This window comes from Opisthocomus hoazin, chromosome 15 (genome assembly GCF_030867145.1).
Source record: "Opisthocomus hoazin isolate bOpiHoa1 chromosome 15, bOpiHoa1.hap1, whole genome shotgun sequence".
Taxonomy (NCBI): Eukaryota; Metazoa; Chordata; class Aves; order Opisthocomiformes; family Opisthocomidae; genus Opisthocomus; species Opisthocomus hoazin.
Window position 1 is genome coordinate 14,942,526 of NC_134428.1, and position 21,126 is coordinate 14,963,651.

Genomic DNA, 21,126 nt, shown 5'->3' on the forward strand with positions numbered 1-21,126 from the left:
AAACAAACAAACTAAACCAAAACACTGACCAAAAAAACAGACATTAAAAAAAAAAGCCAAACCCAGAAGCTCCTGCTGTGTTAAATGTTGTAGAGGTTTTATTGTTTGGAACATCAGTGATGCCTTCAAAGCCAAATATGGTAAATTCATACCCAAATAATGCCAGTAGTTACTACTGCCTTACAAGACAGAGTTGCTGGTGAAAAACTTTTATCCTTTCTTGGCTGCTTTTGTAAACATACTGAAACTTCTCGGTATTCCCCAGTGTAGTAACCGCTGTGAACTTGACTGTTTGGATCCCAGTGTAAGCAAATGTGGGTGCTGGAGAAATGACGATGTGAGTGAGTCCTCTTGTCCAGATGTGTTTGGCCTCTGCAAGGAGATGATGGAGTATTTTCCAATCGGATAAGTACAAGCAGGTAGCAAAAAAAGGAGGAAAAAAAATAGAAATAAGAAATATTTTAACCTGTCTGTTTTTCTCATGCTTGGTGATTCGAATCAAACCTTACTTTGTTTCTCTCCAGGCTCATCTTATTCACTTTGTTGTGGATGTAGAAAATCACTGATCTTTTCTATCTTTTTTTTTTTCTTTCTCCTGATACGTTTTCCTTCTGTCAATTCCATGCCCACTGTACTCCTCCTGTTTGCAGTGTTGCATCTCCCAAAAGGTAGGTTAAAACACCTGTATCTTGGCACTTTGCTCATTTTTTCTATCTTTGGCTGGTTATTTTTTCCAAGGCTGTCATTATTGCTAATGCTGGGGCAGGAGAAGCAGGGCAGCAATTATAGCATCCAATTGCTGTGTAACATTTCCTGGATACAGTCCTACAAAGTTAGTTCAAAGCACCTGCAAAGCTGTAAGATAAGGGATCGTGGGCCCAGCGAGTCAACATAGCGCTTCCCTACAGCAATACAGGCCTGCGTTTTCCAGAATGGAAAAGAGTAATGTTAACGGTGGGATCTAAGTCCTTTCTACACTGGAAGAAAGTGTTATTTTTTAAAAACATCTTAAGTAACGTGTCTTCAGAACTGGTGGGTATTGTCCCACATCCAAACCTGGTGCATGCTGTTGCAATAAATGTCAGACATACTCGACTTTTTTTCTCCTTTGCATGCTTTCCGCAGTTAACTGGAAAGAAGTTGGACTGAACCCAGCTTGGCACACTCTTAAAAGTGACTTGTTTCTATTCATACTAAATTATATTTGTTTTTAAGTAGATAGGGTTTTTTTAGAGGCGAGAAGACATTTTTCCTGCGTCAAGGAGGTCAGAGTTACTCAGCCATATAGCATTAGTGGTTAATGAAGTCATTCATCAAGTCTTGGCCTGGAAAGCAAATCTTAAAGAACAAAACCCAGTGGATTGTGATACCTGATAAGCAGAGAACTTGGAAAGGAGAAAGACTGCCCTGTGAGTATTAAGTACCACAGATGTATGGGTTTAAATTAATGCCTCTGAGAATCTTCTGGCCTTGTTGCAGGTGCCCTGAGTTAACTTTAGTGAGTGATGCACACTAACATTTGTACTAATTTATAAAATCAAAATTGGAATTCATTTCCTCATGTTTTCATGTCTGAAAGAACACCTTAAGAGACTTATCAAAACATGTTTCATATCATATCCTGTGTGTGGAGCATTTTACCTCTAATAAATCAACAGGCTGTTAATTCCAGCCAAGCAAATCTTCAACATCTGTGTATTATTTTACTGTAGTTTCAGTGTTTTGAAAGGAGCAGAAAGCCTTGATTTCTGCTAGGAAGCACATAGTTTGGGTTTGAGGGGACTTAGGTAGATGCAGGGTGTCTGTTGATACACAGGATTAGGTTTCAGGCTTATACACCACATGTGGCTTATATTGCCATTTATGACTGAGAAACAACATATCGCTTTTATCACACATTTATGGTCTAACTGAAATTATAGTGGGTTTTAAAGATAATGCAGACCCTGTAAGACTTAACCAAAAACAAAGTAGAGCAGGAAGATGTAATTCAGTGAGTCATACCTCGGAGTGTGGTATTTGTTGTCTTCGAATACATACAGAGCATATCCACTGTGACAGCTACTACCACATGTTGTCAATGTTGGCTTTATCTTCAGGAACTTTGAGGTCTCTGAAGCACATTGTATTAATGATAGAGCTGTAAAATCAACGTTCCTATGAAAATAGCAAATAAGCTGCTTTATTAAACATTTAAATTGTACTACTTTTCTAAATCTCATTTCCTTTGGGATAATAACAGTTGAACATGTCTTTCCAACATCAGCAATCAATACAAAGTTATCATGGCAATCCCAATAAGCCAACATGAAGAATTGAGGGAAGCACAAATGCAGGGTAAAATCCTAATGAATTTGTTCGGTTCTAGTGGTAGACTTTAATGCAGTGCCAGTCCAAATTTGGTGTTCTCCCAAACTGCTGGTTTTTTACCATATAACCCTGAAAGACCGCTGGTGTGGTGAAGGCTAAACTAAATTTTCATCAACCAGTATAAACCAAAACATTGGGGTTTTTTCTTAGCCACCTTGTGTGCTGTTCACTTTCGCTCATTTACTGTTATGAAAAGCAGTTATCCAACTGAAGTAGATTATTTTCAGTGTCATTAAAGAAATACTGTCAGAAATGAGAGGATGAATACAGATTAGATACTTGTAACTGTAGCTGCAATTTTCTGAACACCCCCAGCACCCAACTTTTATTTTTGTTAAGCAGCAGAGTTTGGTTTGGTGTAGGCTGTGTATGGACACTGGTCTTGACGCAGGATCAGGTTTCAGTCTTAAGCACCTGCAGCTGTGATTTATTACTGGGAAATAGCAGGTCATTGTATTTCAAATACTTAGGTCAAGCTATGGTCTAGGTTTACTAACTGAATGGTAGCATTAAATACAAAATGGCTTGCCATGATATTCAAGGGACGGGAATCACATGCCTGGAATAGTTTTAAATGGCCAATACAAAAGTAAATGCTTTCTAGTAAATCGGAAAGGTGTGTTTGTAAAGGTGATATTCTACCTACATGGAAAAGCTGTAGGAAGGCACGGGGTACTGAAAGTGATGTGTTACTATGAATACTGCTGAACACAGGCTTCAGGTGGGGTCTGGGTGGGAAGGTCCTTAAATCAACAGTTCATAGTCGTTGGGAGAAAGAACAGAAGCAAAAGTAAAGGTACACTGAAGTGGAGAATGTTTTAGAAACAAGTACTTAAGTTTAGTTGCCCAAACAGATCTCATAGCTGTGAAGAATTTGTAGACTAAGCATACAAATAATTATGAGGCTTTCTTGTTTGAGGTTTAGTAAGTTTAAAACTGTTTTGATATTTGCTACTAACTCTTAGGCTGTTTATCATCATTACTTTTCCTCCAGAAATTCACTGTAATAAATTAGTTGACTGTCCTGAATATTTTTTAATTCCTTGAATGTGAGAAAAATCTAATTTCTGATGAACTGAAACCAAGGCTTTGTTTCTCAGCTTTGTTTCGTAGTGCCACCAGTCTTTAGCTGCAGACCAGACATGACCAGGAGGGCTGAGACCTAAAGTAAGATTCTGAAGATGTGGGTTCAAGTCTTGTTTCAGTTGATCTCTCCTGTGCCTCAGCTTGGTGTGTTTAAAAGCACAAATAGTGTCCTAGTCAGTGATACTGTAAGTTTTAAAACCCATTAATGGTTGCAGCTTGCTTAAATAGGTGTCCATATCAGTTCTTTACTAATTAAATAATGCAGTGTAGCAATACAAGTACTGATTTGGTTCATTTTGCTAGAGCAAGCAGTAATTTTATTTTTTTAAGTGACCTAAGGAGTCACTTCATTAGAAATGCTGACACTAAGGCAGCTACAATAAATTTTAGAAAGCATTTCCAAATGTCTCCAAGCAAGCACCACTCTAAGGTACAGTGCAAATGCTGCTGATTTCTTGGTACTACAAGCAAGAAAAATAGTAACAAATATATTGTTTTTTTGTTCTAGGGAGTGAGCTGAGCTATTCTAATACATGCAGGTATACAGTATTGAAGTCCTTTGTATGTTCCATGAAAGTGAGAGGAAAGAAATATGTAATTGTCAGGAAAAAAACCCCACCAGAAATTGGCAAATGCTTGCAACTGAACCCTTGCATGCAGAGCAAAGTGCCTAAAGCTTCATTTAACTAATGGCTACCCAGTAATTTAGTATCTTCTGTAAGGTCCTGTGTCACTTCCACCATGTACTTGGCTGTCACTCTTGCATTTTAGAAGTTTTTAACATCGGCCGCGGATGCAATAACGTTTGTTTAATCCCCAGGCTCTGAGTTTGTGTGCTTATTTAATCTGAGAAATGAAGGCTGGTTAAGATGACGATTATGATTAGTAGTAGTAGTAGTATTATTACCTCAGGTGTTTAAAAGCCATGAATCAGTTGTTATAACTGTGTCAGACCCCTCTGGGGAGCATGGGGCTTCGCTTTCTGGTGTGAGTGTGTAGTGTTCCTTCGTGTTTTCAGGCTCCATCTGTAACCATGAACCTAGGAATTCCTTTGGTTCTTAATGAAGTGGAAGTCATTGGTAATGGCATGTTTCCAAGAGGTGGAACTTTCCAAAAGCTTCAAATATTTGCCTTGGATTAAAATTGTTTATCCTGGTAATACTGATTCCTCGAAGATTTCTGGGTTTTAGAAATTCTCTAGTTCCATGATACAGGCAGGACCTCAGAGGGGGGCAAAAAGTACTACCTCTTCCTTTCAGATCCTGGCTGTTTCTTTAGATATTTTGTTCTCTATTCTTAAATACTAGTGCCAGTGAGATCGTCTCAAGCAGCAAATATAATTTAAAATCTGTTCAGGGTCATGGTCATCCTAGCTGGCTCACCATTACGTCATCTATATTTAAAGGTGCAGGCCACAGCTGCCATACGAAGGAGTTGCTCCAGGTATTTCAGTAAGGCCAGATCACTGCCACTCAAGGATTATGTTAAACTGCAGTAGTTTATCTTCACGAAGTCATGGCCTTCTAATCCCATGGGCTGCAGCTTTGAACAACAGCATATGTACTAGGGTCTTCTAGTGTTCAGCTGTCTTTGCGTGTTACTGTCCAGTAATCTGAAACTTGTTTTGTTGTTAAATTATTATTTCTCAGTGTTTTGTATTCTGTTTCTCAGACAGAATGTGCACTTAGCCGTTCATGCTGAGAACTTCAAGTCTGAAATTGTCAGTGTGAAAGAGATGCGAGACATCTGGTCATGGATCCCAGAGCGATTTGCACTTTGCCAGCCCCTCTTGCTTTTCACCACCTTGGAACATGGCTGTAGTCTGAGCAGGTAAGGAAGACCTTCCTTGCTCTTCTCTACTCTAGAGTAAAAGAGAGCAACTGGTGAACTGTTCGTTGGATTGACAAAAAGGCTGTGCCTAGTCAGAACTTGATCTGAAAAATATTATTAGCAAGGGGATGTAAATGTGACATTCCTATTGGCTACAGCATTTGACCAGGATCCTTAATATGCCAGAACATGGAAAGCCATTTTAAACTGTCCAAGACCAACTGCAAAAGTCAAATTTGTATCAGTTCACAGAATATACTGGTTTGAGACTGGTTCATTCCCCACTGGGTATGAATGGTTTAACTCAGTGGCGGCTCTGCAGGCTCTTTTGATAGATAACCACATTCAAACTGTTTGAGAAAACAAGGGAACTGGAAACTGGAGATTCATAGAATCATAGAATGGCAAGGATTGGAAGGGACCTTAAAGATCATCTGATTCCAACCCCCCTGCCATGAGCAGGGACATCTTCACTAGACCAGGTTGCTCAGAGCTCCATCCAACCTGGCCTTGAACACTTCCAGGGAGGGGGCAGCCACAGCTTCTCTGGTCAGCCTGTTTCAGTGTTTCACCACCCTCACGGTGAAGAATTTCTTCCTAATATCTAATCTAAATCTGCCGTCTTTTAGTTTACAGCCATTCCCCCTTGTTCTGTCACTACACACCCTTGTGAAAAGTCCCTCCCCATCCTTCCTGTTGGCCCCCTTCAGGTACGGGAAGGCTGCTGTAAGGTCACCCCGGAGCCTTCTCTTCTCCAGGCTGAACAGCCCCAACTCCCTCAGCCTGTCTTTGTAGGAGAGGTACTCCAGCCCTCTGATCATCTTCGTGGCCTCCTCTGGCCCCACTGCAACACATCCATGTCCTTCTTATGTTGGGGGCTCCAGAATCTAATTGTTGCTATTTTTAAAGTGGGATGAACTAGGTACGAGTTCTTCTTGCGCTTGACACAGGAAACTATAATCCTATAGCTCCTAACAATGACTTCGACATCTGCAGTTGAAGTACTGAGGTGGGAGTGGTCTTCTATCCCAGCCCCATGTGCCTGTGAGGAAAAGCAAAAGCGAGCAAAGATAATGCATCATAATTATTTGCTGTGGAAACTGAAAGCTCTTCAGACACAGCTGTCAGTCCTCAGGACACAACTTCCTTTAGGTTGTCTTAAATCAAAATGCTGTAAAACGCCACTGTTATAGTAGGTAGTCTTGTAGTTATTCTGCAGAGGTCTAAACAACTGTACGGAGAACTAAGTACAGAAGAACTGCTTGATAATATTTGTCTACACTCAACTCTGTTATGTACAATGGACTGTGGAAAGCATTTGCAGAAATATGCTTAGTCTTCAGATGTCTTTTTTTGCCATCAGCTAGAGGAGGAGGTGGTGCCTGACATTAAATAGGAAAAGAACTGTAGTTGGTGGTAGTTGAGTGCTTGTTTTTGTGTACTCTGCACTTCAGGTTCTATTCTCACAGCGAGGGACACGAACCAACTCTTCTCCTCATCAAGACCACAGCAAAAGAGGTGAGTGAGGTAAAAGGCAACTGATTAAATTGGCTTTTAGGCAGTTATATAATGCTGTATTGCAACACACAACTGTTTATAACAAAAAGAAGGCGCAAGGGACCTGAAATTGCTTGGGGGTTTGGGTTTTTTTTTTAACAATGCATGCTTTAAATGGTTCCATTTGTTGATTATGGGACTATGCATTCTTGGGTAAATCTTATAAACCAAGTCTTGATCAGCTATTCTTTGTCTTGTAAGTAATGTGGGACAGCGGACTAAAGTAACTCATTGAGCTCTTGGACAGACTTCATTGTGGAATCAGAGGGAGAGGCTGGGGAACTGTGTTAAGAAACTCATGATTCATAGAAGATACTTCCATTTTCTCCAGGATATGAGGAGAGAAAGTAGCACAATTTAAATAATATGAATAATATTTGACTACATAATGTGGAAACAAAAGCTTAAGCTTCATCTCATTCTCGTTTTGGGTGGGAGAAAAAAACCACAAAACAAGAAAGCTCTGAAAACCTGAGGAGGAGTACACGCAGGTGCCTTATCTAATGAGCATTGGTTCTCTGCTGTGCTGTGTATGGCAATATTGGACAACAATGTGAAAACAGAAACATTAGCTTCATCTCATGGTTGTTTGAAAAAAAAAGTATAAAACAAGAAAGCTTTCTAGAACCTCCGAAGGAGGACACACAGCTGCTTCCTGTAATGAATGTTGGTTGTCTGTGCCACTGTGCATGACTTCTAAGTACTCTGTATATAATGTTAAGCTATTATTGCAGCCTGAGGGCTTATATTTCTGCTTGTGTTCTTGTAGGATGACTGTCCATGAAACAAGCTCGTTTCTACTCTCGTTTGCATCTACCTAATGCTAATGCCCCAGGCTGTTTCTTGGTTCTGTGTATGGTTTTTGGCCATCCAAGGGCTGCATTGACATGCCAATGGCTTGTAGAATGCCTGTGGTATCTAAAGAGAGAGGGAAAATATTTATTATTTTGCTTCTTGTCCTGGAGCATGTCAAAACTCTAGCTTTGCAACTGATGCTGGTTTTTATAGTATGTTTCATTTCTTACCCCTCAATTAAAAAAAAGAAGATAGTCGAAACAAAAAAAGTAGGAGAAAAGTATGGGGCTTTTTGTTTGGTGGTTGTGGGTTTTGGTTTGTTTGTAAAGGATTACATTCATCCTTTATTCATATGTCTATAGTTACATTTTAGAGAGAAGAAAATTTGCCTTCTGATTTTCTGGCTCTCGTGTACTTTAGGCATATCAGATCAAACAGAGTTCTGGGCCATCTTCTTGTTTATTCACACGATTTACCTGTATAAAAAAAAACTGCTTTGCAGTAATTTTGTCCTAGGAGCTGTGCTTGTAGTACTGATGGAGGCTAAACAGCAAATGTACCTTAGAACAATTCTGTTTAACCATAGTTTCTGGAAAAAAAAAATGCAGGATTGCTTTCATCCCATTCTTAGAGCTTCATTGTTTGGTCTATGTCCACTTGGCAGTGATGCTTATTGCTGGTAGCGAGAAATTCTTGTAGTGCAAACAAAAGACTCTATAGAAGAGTTCAGCCCTCTAAGGCTATGTTTTTCTTTATTGGAAACTAGTGAACCCCATGGTGTTTGAATAGGCTGCTTTAAATATGTGAGCTAATTCAGCATTGGCTTAGCTAAACTGATTTTAACCTGCAGTCCGAAATGGAGAAAGCCACCAAGGCTACACTTTATGACCAGAAAACATTCAGGCAGAACTGCTCGTACTCAAACTTGTGACCATCTTGTTCCTTTGGATGCCAGAATGAGGAAGTGGGAGTCAGGATTTACAAGTTTGGAATGATTTGTGTTTTGGTACCGGGAGTAATATTGGAACATTTCTCCTTTAAGGCCTCAGAGATGTGAAATAATTTATGAAACTCTTAGGATTTAAGGGCACCCACCAGTAGATTAAAGCAGTTTAAATCTATCTTTAGATATAAGTACTTGTGCTGCCTTAATCCACTGATACAGAGATTTTGAAAATCAAACTAAAATAAAACCTTCAGTTTGTACTCTGGGATCAGTTGGTTTAACACACTTTCTTCTTCAGTGGAAAGCCTCTTGACGGTGCTGTTTGTGCTAGGTCTGTGGTGCTTATCTGTCAACCGACTGGAGCGAGCGCAGGCGAGGAGGGAACAAGCTGAGTTTCTTTGGAACTGGGGAGTGCTTTGTATTTAGGGTGAGTAAAATTTTATTATTGCTACCCAGTAGTAAAGGAGAACTGCTGTACTGGCGTGAGCAACTCTTGCTTCCCTTCCACTTGAAGAGGCTGGGTTATATGCCCTCCTAGTTTACAAAGTCTGCTGAACACTTAATGTGGAGGCAAAAATTTTACTTTTTGGTTTTGTGGTAACCCTTTTTCTCCCTTTGCACAGATCATATTCTTAAAAGATGTAGTAAGGTAACTCAGTAAACACTGCATCACTTCTTCAATCGCCTCAAAAGCAAAGGTATAAAGAAGGAAAATAACACCTGACCTAAAACACACTTTGATCCAATCTTTACCGCTGATAGTGCGGGTGGAGTCTGAGGGGCTTGAATGTTCTTCGCTATGCAGAGCTTTCTGCGTAATGCATGTGCACTAACTGAAGCTTTGCTCTTCTCTGCCCGTGTGCAGCTGCAGCCAGAAGTGGAACGCTACGAGTGGGTGATCATAAAACACCCAGAACTCGCCACAACTGGTTCAGAGCCAGAAAATCATGCTTCACCAGCTTCCAGCACCCTCTCTTCCAGCAGTGTCCCATCAGACCCCTCGGATCGCCTTTCTCCCTTCTTATCGGCCCGGCACTTCAACTTGCCTTCCAAAACGGCCTCCATGTTCATGGCTGGCAGCAGTGAATGCATCATTATAGGTAAGTCAGTGTGAGAATTTGAGCATGTATCCTACCAGCTCTTCCTATCCGCCTTAGGTAGGAGAATCACCTGTATTTACCACATACATATTTCATCATTGCCGTAGTTAGAGATGTAAGTGGCCAAAACCTGATATTATTGTCCAACAAAAATTTTCTGCAGGAAAACTTGCATATCAAGCATTTTGGAGTAAGATAGTAACTCATAGCTTTAAGCACAGGTACTGCCTAATTCATGATGAGAAATAGTTCTTGAAGAGGAACGAACTTTGCACTGAGGCTTTTGAAACACAGGGTAACCTATAAAACATGTTAATTCGCCTGGAACTTCATTGGATATGTGGTGCTGCTGACTTTGGCAAAAGCCTGCTTAGTGAAGTTGTCACCTAAATGGGATTTATAAGGAATGAAATTGTAGTTGTCTTTTTCCCAAAAACCTTTACTTGACACTTGTTAGGAGAACAACTAGCCTGAGGATTTCCTCTGTAACATCATGTCAGCTGATTTTCCACTTAGCAGCATGTGCTCTGATTGACACTGCATTGGGCTGTTGCAGTATCAGCTAGGCTGGTGAGAGCTTCAGTGTGTAACTGTTAATGATGTATCACAGGTATTTTAGAGAGATTTACTGTTGAGCATATACCCTACCAGCTCTTCCTATCAGCCTTAGATATTGAGTCACTTATATTTACAGTATATTACACTATGGATAGTAATAAGAGAAATATAAGCTTGGGTAGTAGATATATAGAAATGAATGTTGTACACAATTCCAGCTGTAGACCAGAATTTGCACTCTTTTGATTCTTCAGATGTTTTCAGTAGCTATTCTTAGACTGTTGCCCTACAAGCAATAGGGGAATCTTCCTTTTTGTTTTCCTAACACATTTGTGTCTAGATGTATTTCACTTCGCTGCATTCTCTGACTGTAAGCTCTCTGAATCTTCATATAGACCCACAGATAATCAAAATGTTTTTAACTCTGACGTGTTTTATAATGATTTAGACAGACCAAGCCAATGCTGTTACTTGCTGATCTTGTTGTTCTCCCAGCTTTGATTTTTTTTCACTGCTAGCAGAATTCTTTGTTTTTTCTTTGCTGGAGGGAAAATACGCAGTTAGTAGCTTCCAAAATCCTACAGTACTGAAAAACAATCTTAAATGCAAGCATTTGAGTCAGGTTACTTGTTCTTACTGACTTGTGTACTGTTTTTCTTAAATTTAAAAAAAAAAACCACATCCAGTTCTGATAGTGTCATTTAAAACCTGTGCATTTGATCATACCGTGTTACACCTGAACACAGCAAGCAAACATCACTTGGGGCTTCCAGTTGTTCCCACGAGAAAAGTAGCTTTTTCTTTCTCTCTTTATTTGTGTTTTTCTTTTCTTGTGTAGCAGTTTCCCATGCTAACAAATGCAGAGTCACCCTTACCCTTGTCTTTGTCTCTTCGCAGGAGGTGGTGATGGCCAGGCTCTTTACCTTGATGCAGATCTGAACCACGGAAGAACCAGCCACTGCAATACTTTCAATAATCAGCCGTTGTGCTCTGAAAGCTTCCAGATCTCTGTCTTGGAGGTGTGGGGCTTCAGGGACACCATGAATGGTTGACCTGACTATCATTGATCAACCAGTTTTTCAGTTGTCCTAGGATTCCCAAGGCAAATTCTAATGCAGGAGCATTAGTTAGAACATCATTTCTGCTGGGCTCAGTGTTTTTTAGTAATTGCTAAGTGGTGCACTTGAATGCAGGGCTTAGTTGTTTACTCTTATTTTGTTTAAGACAGGTCAAGGTGAAGTAATGTATCTGATTAGCTCTTCACCTCTAGAGATCTGGATTCAGGTCCTGTTATTAGGTAAAAATGAAAATGTAATTATTTCAAACCATCCTAAATGGATACACTTCTGTATCACAGGATGGGTTTGATGCAATTCCTCAGAGGCACAGAGCTGGCTGAGGTGTACTGTAGAGCTGTGTGCCAGTGGCACCAGTGTCTTGCTTGAGCCAGTAATATCAAATGTCACCTCACAGGGAACATTCATGACCTCAGATTTGACATAGAACAGTAGTTCATAAAATCATTGCCCTACTATAAGCAGACATTGTGCAGACAAATCAGTAGCATTTCGTAAGTTATGAAAGCCCTCAATTCACACAAGAACCATGATTGCTGGTTATCCTTCTCCTTGCACCTGAACGCTTGACACATCCTGTTTGCATCTGTTTGAGGAGTCTGCGTCTAAGAAAGGCGTCCAGACTGGACAATGATATCTCAAAGGCTTGATTTTGTTTACGTTCCTATTCCATATCAGTATAATGACTTCAAAGTGACTGACGTTTCAGGCAGCGGAAAGCCACAGCATATATGCAGTGCTCAGAAACTTCCCTTTCTTTGTCTTTCCTGGAAGCTGAAATGGAGCTTTAAATCTGAGAATAACTGTGTTGATATCCCTACATGTTTGGGGAATTAGACATTGTGGTACAGAAGCTTAATGCTCTCCCCACACATCAGTGGAGGGAGTTGGGAGGGAAATCTGTGTAATATTGTTCTGGGAGTGGATGAGTTTCCCAGGAGAACTCTAGGTGACACTGTTTCTCCATATCATGAGTCTTCCCACTGAGGAGATCCTGAAAAAGGTAACGCTTTTTTGCCACTAGTGTTCTGGTAGGGTTTGGATGATGCAAAGAGGCATTTGCTCATTCCTGAGAATTCATACAGTTTTCTGCAAGCATGCCTTGTGGCATGTGATGTCTGGAGGCAGTTGCCCAGTGTCGTTAAAACTTGTGATACCTGCTGTAGAACTTCTCCCAGCTGAAGCATACATAAACATCAGTGGATAGTCCACAGCATACAACAGGCTGCTCTCAGCTTCAGTGGGTAATTTGCTAGTAAGAAGACTTACCACAACAGGTAAAATGAAGGGGAACAGGAATTGCTGGGTTTCAGCAGTTCAATCTAAAAAATTGCTATACAGTGGAAAAAATGTTATTACTGCTTAAACCTGAAGTTCATTGAAAGGAGAAAAAAAAAAATTAGTGATGAAATCTGTGCTAGACTGGGCAGGGTCATGTTAATATTGAGAGGTCACAGGTGAGTCTTGTTGGTAACACTGGCTTGTTTAGCCTGCCGTCAATGAAAATGCCATGTGTCTTGGTAAAGTGTTGGCGCTTGCAATGTACGTGAACAAACATGGCAAAAATGTGATTTGCTTCTTAAGGTGCCATTTTGAAATTTTGTCAAAATAACTCTTTGTAATATTAGACTGCATATACAACAATTTGAGCTATCTTTTACACCATTTATATTTGCAATTAGATTATTTCACCCTGTTTGAGAGTCAGCACTGGGCCTCGCTTTACCACTTCCCACTCAGTGAGTTCTGCCCAGCTGTCTTTTCATAGGTTTACTGTAAGCTTGATTGAACTGGAAGGGGAGATATAATTCAGTTATACGTATGTATTTTGATGGGGAAGAACTTGAACAGTCAGATCTGGCTTTGTACAAATACTGGCTGATGCTGACTTTTATTATTTTTTTCAAAGCTAGCTGTATCACTTTGCACTTGCTAAGTATCCCACAAGCCTCCTCCAACAAAACAAATCAGTCGGAAAGTGTATCCCATTTAGTAGGTTCTCTTAAATGTAGGTGGGATTTCAGTTTTGTCCATATCTCATCTCTTTTGAGCTTGTCTGAGGTGCCCTTGAAAAAAACAAAAACACAGTATCTTCAATTTTCAGGTTTTTAAGTTGTCAGAAATTCCCTTGAGCTGTGTGTTGGAAGGATTTCTGAGACTTTAGTATTACACTCAAAATGAATCGGTTTTATATGGAAAAATCTTTCCTACAGCTGGCAGTGGTGATATGATTTGCTCACTCCCCATCCCTGCCAAATGCAACTATGTCAGCAAAATCTGAGCACTATACTGTGTCTTAAGCCATATTGAAGAAACACTGTTCCTTTCCCTGCTCTGTTCTTAATGCACAGGGATTTGTGTGTTTGAAATCAGAAATAACTCATAGGTGCTCAGCAATTCATCGTAGGATATTAGTGTGAGAGTCCAAGGGGCAGTACTGAAGATCAGTGAGGTTTAGGCATCTGAGTCTCGAGTGTCTGTCAAAAGTCAGTCACCGGCTTCAGCCCAGTGTCCCTTGTGTCAGATGAGTACAACTTCTGACACACCCCCACACACCCACACACACCCACACACACACCCCCACACACACACACCCCGTAATGAAGGTCCACCAATGGACCCCTTTTTGGGAGCTTATCTAGATGGCCAGCCTGTCTTTCACATGGATCTAAAGGTAAATCTTCATTTTTAAAGTAACACATTATGCTGGGTGGTTGGCAGCGTCTGTGTCTGTGCATCTGCAGCCAGTGTGGGTGTGCTTGGAGCACATGCTATGCCCTAGAGCAATTTGAGCGATGACCTGTATGAGTTTGCAAATCACAGCTGGGGGTGAAAGGGATAACTGGTGATCCTCCTGTTGACGAGTCGTATTCATATCAATCTTGAGGCACATGTCACAGGGATGGTTTTAGTTTGATACAGCACTACCCTGCCGCAGACATCCTGCAAGACTAGTATGTGTGTTTTTAAATTGGAATAGCTTGAATAAGCAAGAGGCTGCAGTAATCTAGCAAGAGTAATTGTACAGTGCTGTGTCATCTTCACACAGCCCTTTTGTTCAGTAAAAATGTATGGTCCTTTTCATGTGCGAATCCTCATGTGTAGTTCTCGTTATGGTTGTGAGACACCTTAGTGGAAGCATCATGACTTGGTTTTCTTTCCAGTAGCAAAGTGGCATTTTTTTTGTCTGTGTAGTTAATGGTTGTTGCTGACCAAGTGTATATGAAAGTTCAGGTAATTAAGCCAACAGTTTGTGCAAAACTCTTGAGGTGGAGACCACAGACTGGTTTTTATGACTACAGTGGGCACCTTATCAGAAAGTTAAAATTATCTGAAGTACCCCAGCTGTGAAGTGCTTTCGTCACCTTGTAACTCTGAACAACCGTTAATGTAGTTTGTAGTCCTTGTCTGTAGTCCTGCTGGCACCAGTGACAGGGTGCCAGTGCCACTTGATTAGCTGTTCTGCGTGGAGCTGGAGAGCTGAAGGCTGGGTGTCAGCTAGCACAGCTCTTCGACACCATATTTGCTTTCCTCAGAGGCCAGTTTTGCTTTGTAGTATTCTCTTGAAGGCCGAACAGACTAGAAACTCCTGGCATCAGAAACATGAATTTATTGTAAACTGCATCTAAGCTGTTTCCAGGCCACAGGAACTGTTTCCAGCTGTTAGCCAGGATGGACAGCCTTCATCACTGGACCTAAAAGCTGTCATTCCTACTGATCATGCACTTTGACATGCTCCCTTTTCTGATATAGCACAATAATCGGCCTCTTATTAATGGAGGCAAGTTAACAAAGGGAAGGGAAAAACCTCCCATTACCTCTGTGTTGGGATAACTGAAGGCAAATTGGAGGGGTGGGCAGTAGTGCTCTTTAAAGAGTTAAACTTCATGCCAATCTGTGTTTAGCTGTGGAGGGGTGGCACTTGCAGATAGATCAGCTGCTATTTGTGTGCGTGCATTGAAAATGTGTGCTTTGTCCTTGGAAATCTGTCCTCAGTTTTGATGGTGACTGAGCTCCTCTGCCCACTTGTCCACACAGTGACCACAGCGACGTTGGTGCTGTGGCCTGCGGGGACCAAGAGCTCGCCTGCAGCCATGGTGCTGGAAGAGCTCATCTCCTGCAACTGATGCCTGGAGTCCGGTTGTTGGACAGATCAGAGGCTTGGGCACCCAGCTGTTAACGTTGAGATGCCTTTCTGCCAGCTCTGTCATGAATTTCGGATTATTCATAGCTGAGATGAATGTGCATATTATTTGGGGTGATGTTTTGCTTCAGACGACTGGTATTGTGCTGCTGAACTGGTTTTCTATCATTGGAATCGCTGCCCTACGTCAATAATGTTTTTGTCACTGTACAGAATCTTAGATTATATTAAAAGGTGTTTGACTGTGGAGGCTACTGGCTTTGTCCTCTGTTCGGTTATTTTCCTTCCTGTAGCCCTCATAGCAAATGGCATGCTGAAACTGAGCGATAGACCTTGGAGCACCTGTTCTCTCACATGAACTCGTCACTACCGTGAAGTGATTACACTGTTTCTGACCATTTTAGGAGGTCTCACAAGGCTTCCATGGAGATCAGATGCAAAACTGAATGTGAAAAAGCTTAGACTGGCAAATGCTGAAATGAGCCTTCTTCCCTTTGGCGGGGCCGGAAAGCATGTCTTGCTCCAGCCCAGCCTGTGTTTAAATGGAGCTTAGAGGCGTCTTCTGGCCACCAGCACTTCAAGCTGTAGATCGGACCAGCGGTGCTGTTGCATTCTCTGCGTGTAAACGCTGTCATCAACTCGGCGACAGTCCTTCAGCCGTTGCAGGTCAGCGCTGCTCTCGCTGGAGGCTGTGCCTGCCTTTGCGCCGGCACAAACGTGATGGCTGGCAGCAGGCAGGCAGCTTGGGCAGGGAGCTGCTTGTTTCAAACTGGTATTTTTGTTCCTCTTGATGGCTTGGTTTTAACTCGCATCTCTTTCCTGCCCACGTCCCTGATAACAGCACAGATGCTTTTTGCAGTGGTTCAAGGGAGTGTTTCTAGGTAGCAGCTCTGGTTTAAACAAATATTCCTGATACTTAAGCCTAGTCTTTGCCAATGCCTGAAACTTAAATGTGGGACTTGTGGTAACTACAGGAACCTGCTGGTGCAGTTGGAGGATATCAAGATCCTTTGTGCAAAATGCATTTGGAAATGCCCTGCAGGCAATGACCAATACTTTTTTTGAAGTAAAAAAAGCTGTTTAAGTTTCCAGTGACATTCCATTAAATTCTTGGGGTTTGAATGAAACTCCTGGTAGGCAGGAGGACAAAAAAACCCACCAAAACCTAACAGACACACTTCATACACAACACGGGGGCCTCCTGTGCTGCCGTGCACGGGTGTTTCCAAGAGCCAGGCTGTGGTCTAAAGCGACGCAGTGTGGAAAAGAGGGATTGCTGAGCTTGCAGAAACAATCTGCGGATGATTTTCATGCCAGCTCTCCGCGCCGCCATGCTGAGGGCTTGCTGCAAAGAAAGCCTGTGGCCACTAGAGGATCCCCTTCCCCGGTCGTCAGCTTCTGTCTCCCTCTGTTGCAAATAAATCCATCCGTGCAAGCCTAAAGTCACAGAATTTAGTAAACATTACAAAAAGAGTACTTCTTTTTTTAAGAGATGGGAAAAGGGTAAAGTGGTATGAATAGGTGCTCTCCACTCGATTTCCAAAAGTGAGCTTAGCATTAAAATACCATAAATCACAATTTTACAACTCCGTTAAAGACCTTAAACTTAATAACAAAGGTGCTCAGTAGCAGGAAAATGTAACTGAGGGATCATGAGCAGCTGAGCAAGGTGGGCAACTGGTTTTGAACCTTACAGCTACTTCAAGCTCAAGCTACGTGACTGAGGATCTGAAAGGAAAATGGTATACTTGATTGCATCAAGTAGTGGGAGCTCTTTGTCATGCCTGGAGGGCTTGGGAGAGTTGTGGGTGATGTCTCACGGGGCTGGTAGTTCATAATGAAGCTGGAGGAGCCTTAACTCCTGGAAGAGGAAGCTTCTCTGACTTGCGGCTGTGCTGTGGTATGAGAAGAGTGTGATGCTTGCTAGCTGTGCCTTTTTTTCTGGATTTTCCATGCACAGCCTTTTCTGTAAAGGAGATACAGATATCTGCTTCCTTGGGAGATGTTTTGTAACCAGTTCATGGCACAAGACTGCTTCTGGCAGCAAACTTAAAGGTTTTCCAGGGTTTTAAATATTTGCCTTTTAAAGCACCCCGTTGGGTGTTTCCAGCCCTGCATTGCTGTCACTCTTCCCAAGCACGACTTTGGGTCACAGAGCTGCATGAGCAGCTCGGAGGGTTGTGCCTCAACTCCTTGGCCATGCTCTGGTGTCTTAGGCTGCTTCTGACTGTTTTTAAGTCACACAACCGACTGCTCAGTGGGACTGGACCCACACTTTAGCTGGGCGATATTTGAGAGCATTGAGCTCCTGTTTTACTAACCCGGTGCTGTGTTCTCTTGTGCAAATGTAGATAAGGCACTAGGACAGTCCACGCTGTCCCTGAACCTGGGTATGCACCTCCCTGTTGCTGACACATCTTCAGGTCATTACTTGTTTGGTGAATCACTTCCCTTTTTCGTCGTTAAGTTGTCCTCCAGGGTTGAGAGCTATGCCCTCCATCTGCCACTGACTGGCAGGGTTTCTGACTGACATTGTCGTCCTCCCGATCTCTTGCAGCCGCGGGTGAAGGAGGCCGCTTTGCAAGCCTGCAGGGACAAGTGCAAGCCCAGTGAGCCAGTGATCAGTGCGGCGTCCTCCCAGCCCGTGGTGCTGGATCCTCCGTGCCATAAGCGACTGGGAGTCCGTGTGCTTGACCTGCGAGTGTTGCAGACAGAGCAGGGCCATCTGGCTGCAACCAGTGCTCTCCTGCTTGTGGTGGCTGGGGTGCAGTCGGTTTCTCTTACTCAAATGTTCCTCCTCATGCTGTGAAATCCTGCTTCCCTAAAGCTTTCTGGGTTAGTGTGAAGACCCACTTTTTCCCTCTTGCTCTATGAAGCTCTCTGCTGTGTGGCAGGGGTTGCCTCAGGCAGCCAGTCCCTTTCAAGAACCATGGCACATGGGTTTCTGAATCACCTTCTGCAGGGGTCTGACTATGCTGTGCTTTGGTAGACTCATCTTGTTGAGGCTCTGAATTCAAGCCCAGCAAAGACCACAGCTAGAAGTAGGTTGGTTGCTCACTATGAATCCTGCAGAGCAACGAGTTGTCCAGTTTTGTTCAAGGGAGGTTTAGGACTGATACATCAAGAGTTGTCACTGTTTGCTGAGCTGGGTAGAGGTGTGCATCTAAGCTGGTATTTTGTCCCTTGACCTCTTGCTTGCTGAATCATATATGCTCGATGGAGATGGCGCTTCGCGGCAAGAGGGAAAAGTCTGCCTGCTCAGGCAGCACGCAGCCAGTGGCTAACAGGCATCTTGCTGAGCACAGTGCCCTGCAGCTGGAGTGGTGGCAGCCAGTTGGCTGTTGGGCTGGCAGGACAGGTCCTTCTGCATCAGGCCTTGCTATCACCTCGGCACCCATGGAAGCTTTGCCGCATGCCAGCTGTGTCTCCACAAGTGTGCAGCCCACGGCAGTCACCCGTACCCCTCACTTGGAGGACAGCATGCAGAGAGAACCCTTCGGGACTGTGCAGCAGGGGAGTCCAGGCTTCCTCGCTGCCTCCACAGCCAGAGCACTGCAGGACCTTCCTCATGGCCACACTCACGCAAATTATAATGAGGGAAAAGGCAGTAAAGTTCTGGAGATGTTGAGTTTCTCCAGGTCGGGCTGCCTGTTTCCCAGAACCGGGACGAGACTCTAATGCTGCATCCCAGAGCGAAGGGCTGCAGGGAGGGTGTATCCCTTGCTGGATAACACAGCACCCCCAGTTACCCACCCTTGAGGCAGAGCCAGAGGACAACTGGTTTCAGCAGTTCCACAGCTCACAAGAAGTACTCGTTGATACTCTCTTCCTCTAAGGATCTGCCTAGATTTTACCAATTCCCATAACCTCAGTCATTGAGTTCATTGTGCTTTCTCGTACGCCACAGGAACATCGGCCACAGCTCCTACGTAGCAGTGTGATCTTGCACTCTTTTGGGGCAGATGGAGGCGAAGCATTTCTCAAGGTTACAGCTTCGCTTGCAGCCATGCTGTGGGTTGTGCACCTGGGTTTGTTCCCTGCTCGTGAGCTGTTGACTCTGGAGGGAGCAGTTTAACTTCAAGGCCTGCAGAGCTCTACTCAAACGTAACTCTCAGCATTTCTGAGGGTGTGGGTCTTCTTGGGACAGCTTCCTTCCCTAATGAGCAATAACATAATCACATACAGATTTCTGAAATTGCAGAAGTGGAGACCGCAGGGGGAATAACTGACTGGCAGAGGAAATTTGATTAACGTGTTCGACACAGCCTTGGGGGGGAGGGAGGGGCAAGTGTAGAGGTTTCCAAGGAAGAGACTAAGCACCTCTCTTTCCAGGAAGGCTGCCTACCTTGTGCTCAGCCCTCTGACAGTTTCGGAGCTGCCTCCAGCCTGGCATCTTGGAGAGAATTTCTAGCCTGTGTTTGGGAAGGGAGATGTGTGGCTCCTTTGGCCAGTGGGAGCAGATATTGCTCGAGGCCGTTCCCTGGGTCAGAGCAACCTCCAGCTGCACCTGCCCCCACTCCCAGCCTACCCAAAAGAGTTGTTTGCAAAGAAGAGGGTCCAGGGCTGCCCAAAAGAAAAGGACAGGCTCTTGGCCCGTAAACCAGCATAAACAAGCTCCAAGCAGAAGCCTTTGGCCTGAATTGTGTCTCATGACCTCTGCTGTGGTCCGTCTCTCGTGCAGCCAGAACCTACTTGTGGGGGCTGGATCTGTGTTTCCTTGTACACAGGACAAGGGTGTGCTCTCGTGACCGTCTGTACTAGCCAGTTCCTGCCCTGTGTTTATGCTGGTTTTTTGAGGCAAAGGATGTTTTTAAGGGCTTAATGTTTAATCTGCACCCTACAAATGAGGAGAACTTGCAGAGGTTAAATGAGACTGTGAGATGGCTGCGCAAGGTCCTCTTCCTTTCCTGGGTCCGTGTGCCTCCAGCCTGGAAGGTTTTCAGAAGCGCAGGGATGTGAAATCCAGCTGCTTGCTGGGGCTAGTGAGAGACACAGGACGACCAACCACCTCCAGGGCAAGAAAGCTGCGCTGCGAGCACAGGAAAGAGGGAGAATTAGAAAGTTTTGGATTTCTGGGTAGTGTTTTTGCAGAAACACGGCGCTCTTGGCAATGCGGGAGCAGAGGTGTTCAGCAGCAAGCCCTCTATGGCCCTGGGCACTGCCGCAGCAGTGCCTTTCCCTCGGGGGACGCCAAGGCCGTGGGACCGGCTCTGTCCCTCCTGTCCTCAGGCATGGGCTCATGGTCTCCCTTTGCCCAGGGCTGTGTGACAGCGATTGTTCAGAAGGTCCCACTGAAACCCAGAGCCAGCCACTGTCCTCTGAGTGACAGCTCTACCCTGTCTCAAACAACCTCCAGTGTTTTCTCTGAAGGACCTTATCTTGAGTTAGTCTTCCCTGCTGCTGCTCACTCACAGGTGCTGAAACAACCACTGAAGGGAACTGTCCTGAAAGCCCGTGGGGGCCAAAAATCTCTCTGTCCCAGTCACAAATGTTTCCTGCTGCCTTTCCCGCAGGGGGAGAAAGGTCCCCATGGGCTCCCCGTCGAGGTCCAGAGCATTGGGCTTCTGCACCCATCCAGCTGCCCCGGCGGGGAGCTCCTCGCCTGTGTCTCCCGGTGAGTGAACGGCGAAGAGGTGAGTGCCTGGGCACTGCCAGGGCAGCTCC

General features: G+C 43.7%; 1 protein-coding gene across 4 annotated transcripts in view; it reads left to right on the plus strand.

The window, feature by feature from the left end:
• TBC1D24 (TBC1 domain family member 24) overlaps positions 1 to 15,716 on the plus strand; it is a 33,348-nt gene extending 17,632 nt beyond the window's left edge. For 3 of the 4 annotated variants that reach the window (XM_075436285.1, XM_075436286.1, XM_075436287.1), the window contains 6 exons: positions 651 to 668; positions 5,128 to 5,286; positions 6,741 to 6,804; positions 8,916 to 9,011; positions 9,450 to 9,684; positions 11,140 to 15,716. In XM_075436285.1, coding sequence (XP_075292400.1) covers positions 651 to 668; positions 5,128 to 5,286; positions 6,741 to 6,804; positions 8,916 to 9,011; positions 9,450 to 9,684; positions 11,140 to 11,294 — 727 coding nt within the window. In that variant the 3' untranslated portion in view covers positions 11,295 to 15,716. The remainder of the gene's footprint in view (positions 1 to 650; positions 669 to 5,127; positions 5,287 to 6,740; positions 6,805 to 8,915; positions 9,012 to 9,449; positions 9,685 to 11,139) is intronic. The other variant, XM_075436288.1, reaches the window with a different exon arrangement.
• The last annotated feature ends 5,410 nt before the right edge of the window (positions 15,717 to 21,126 follow it).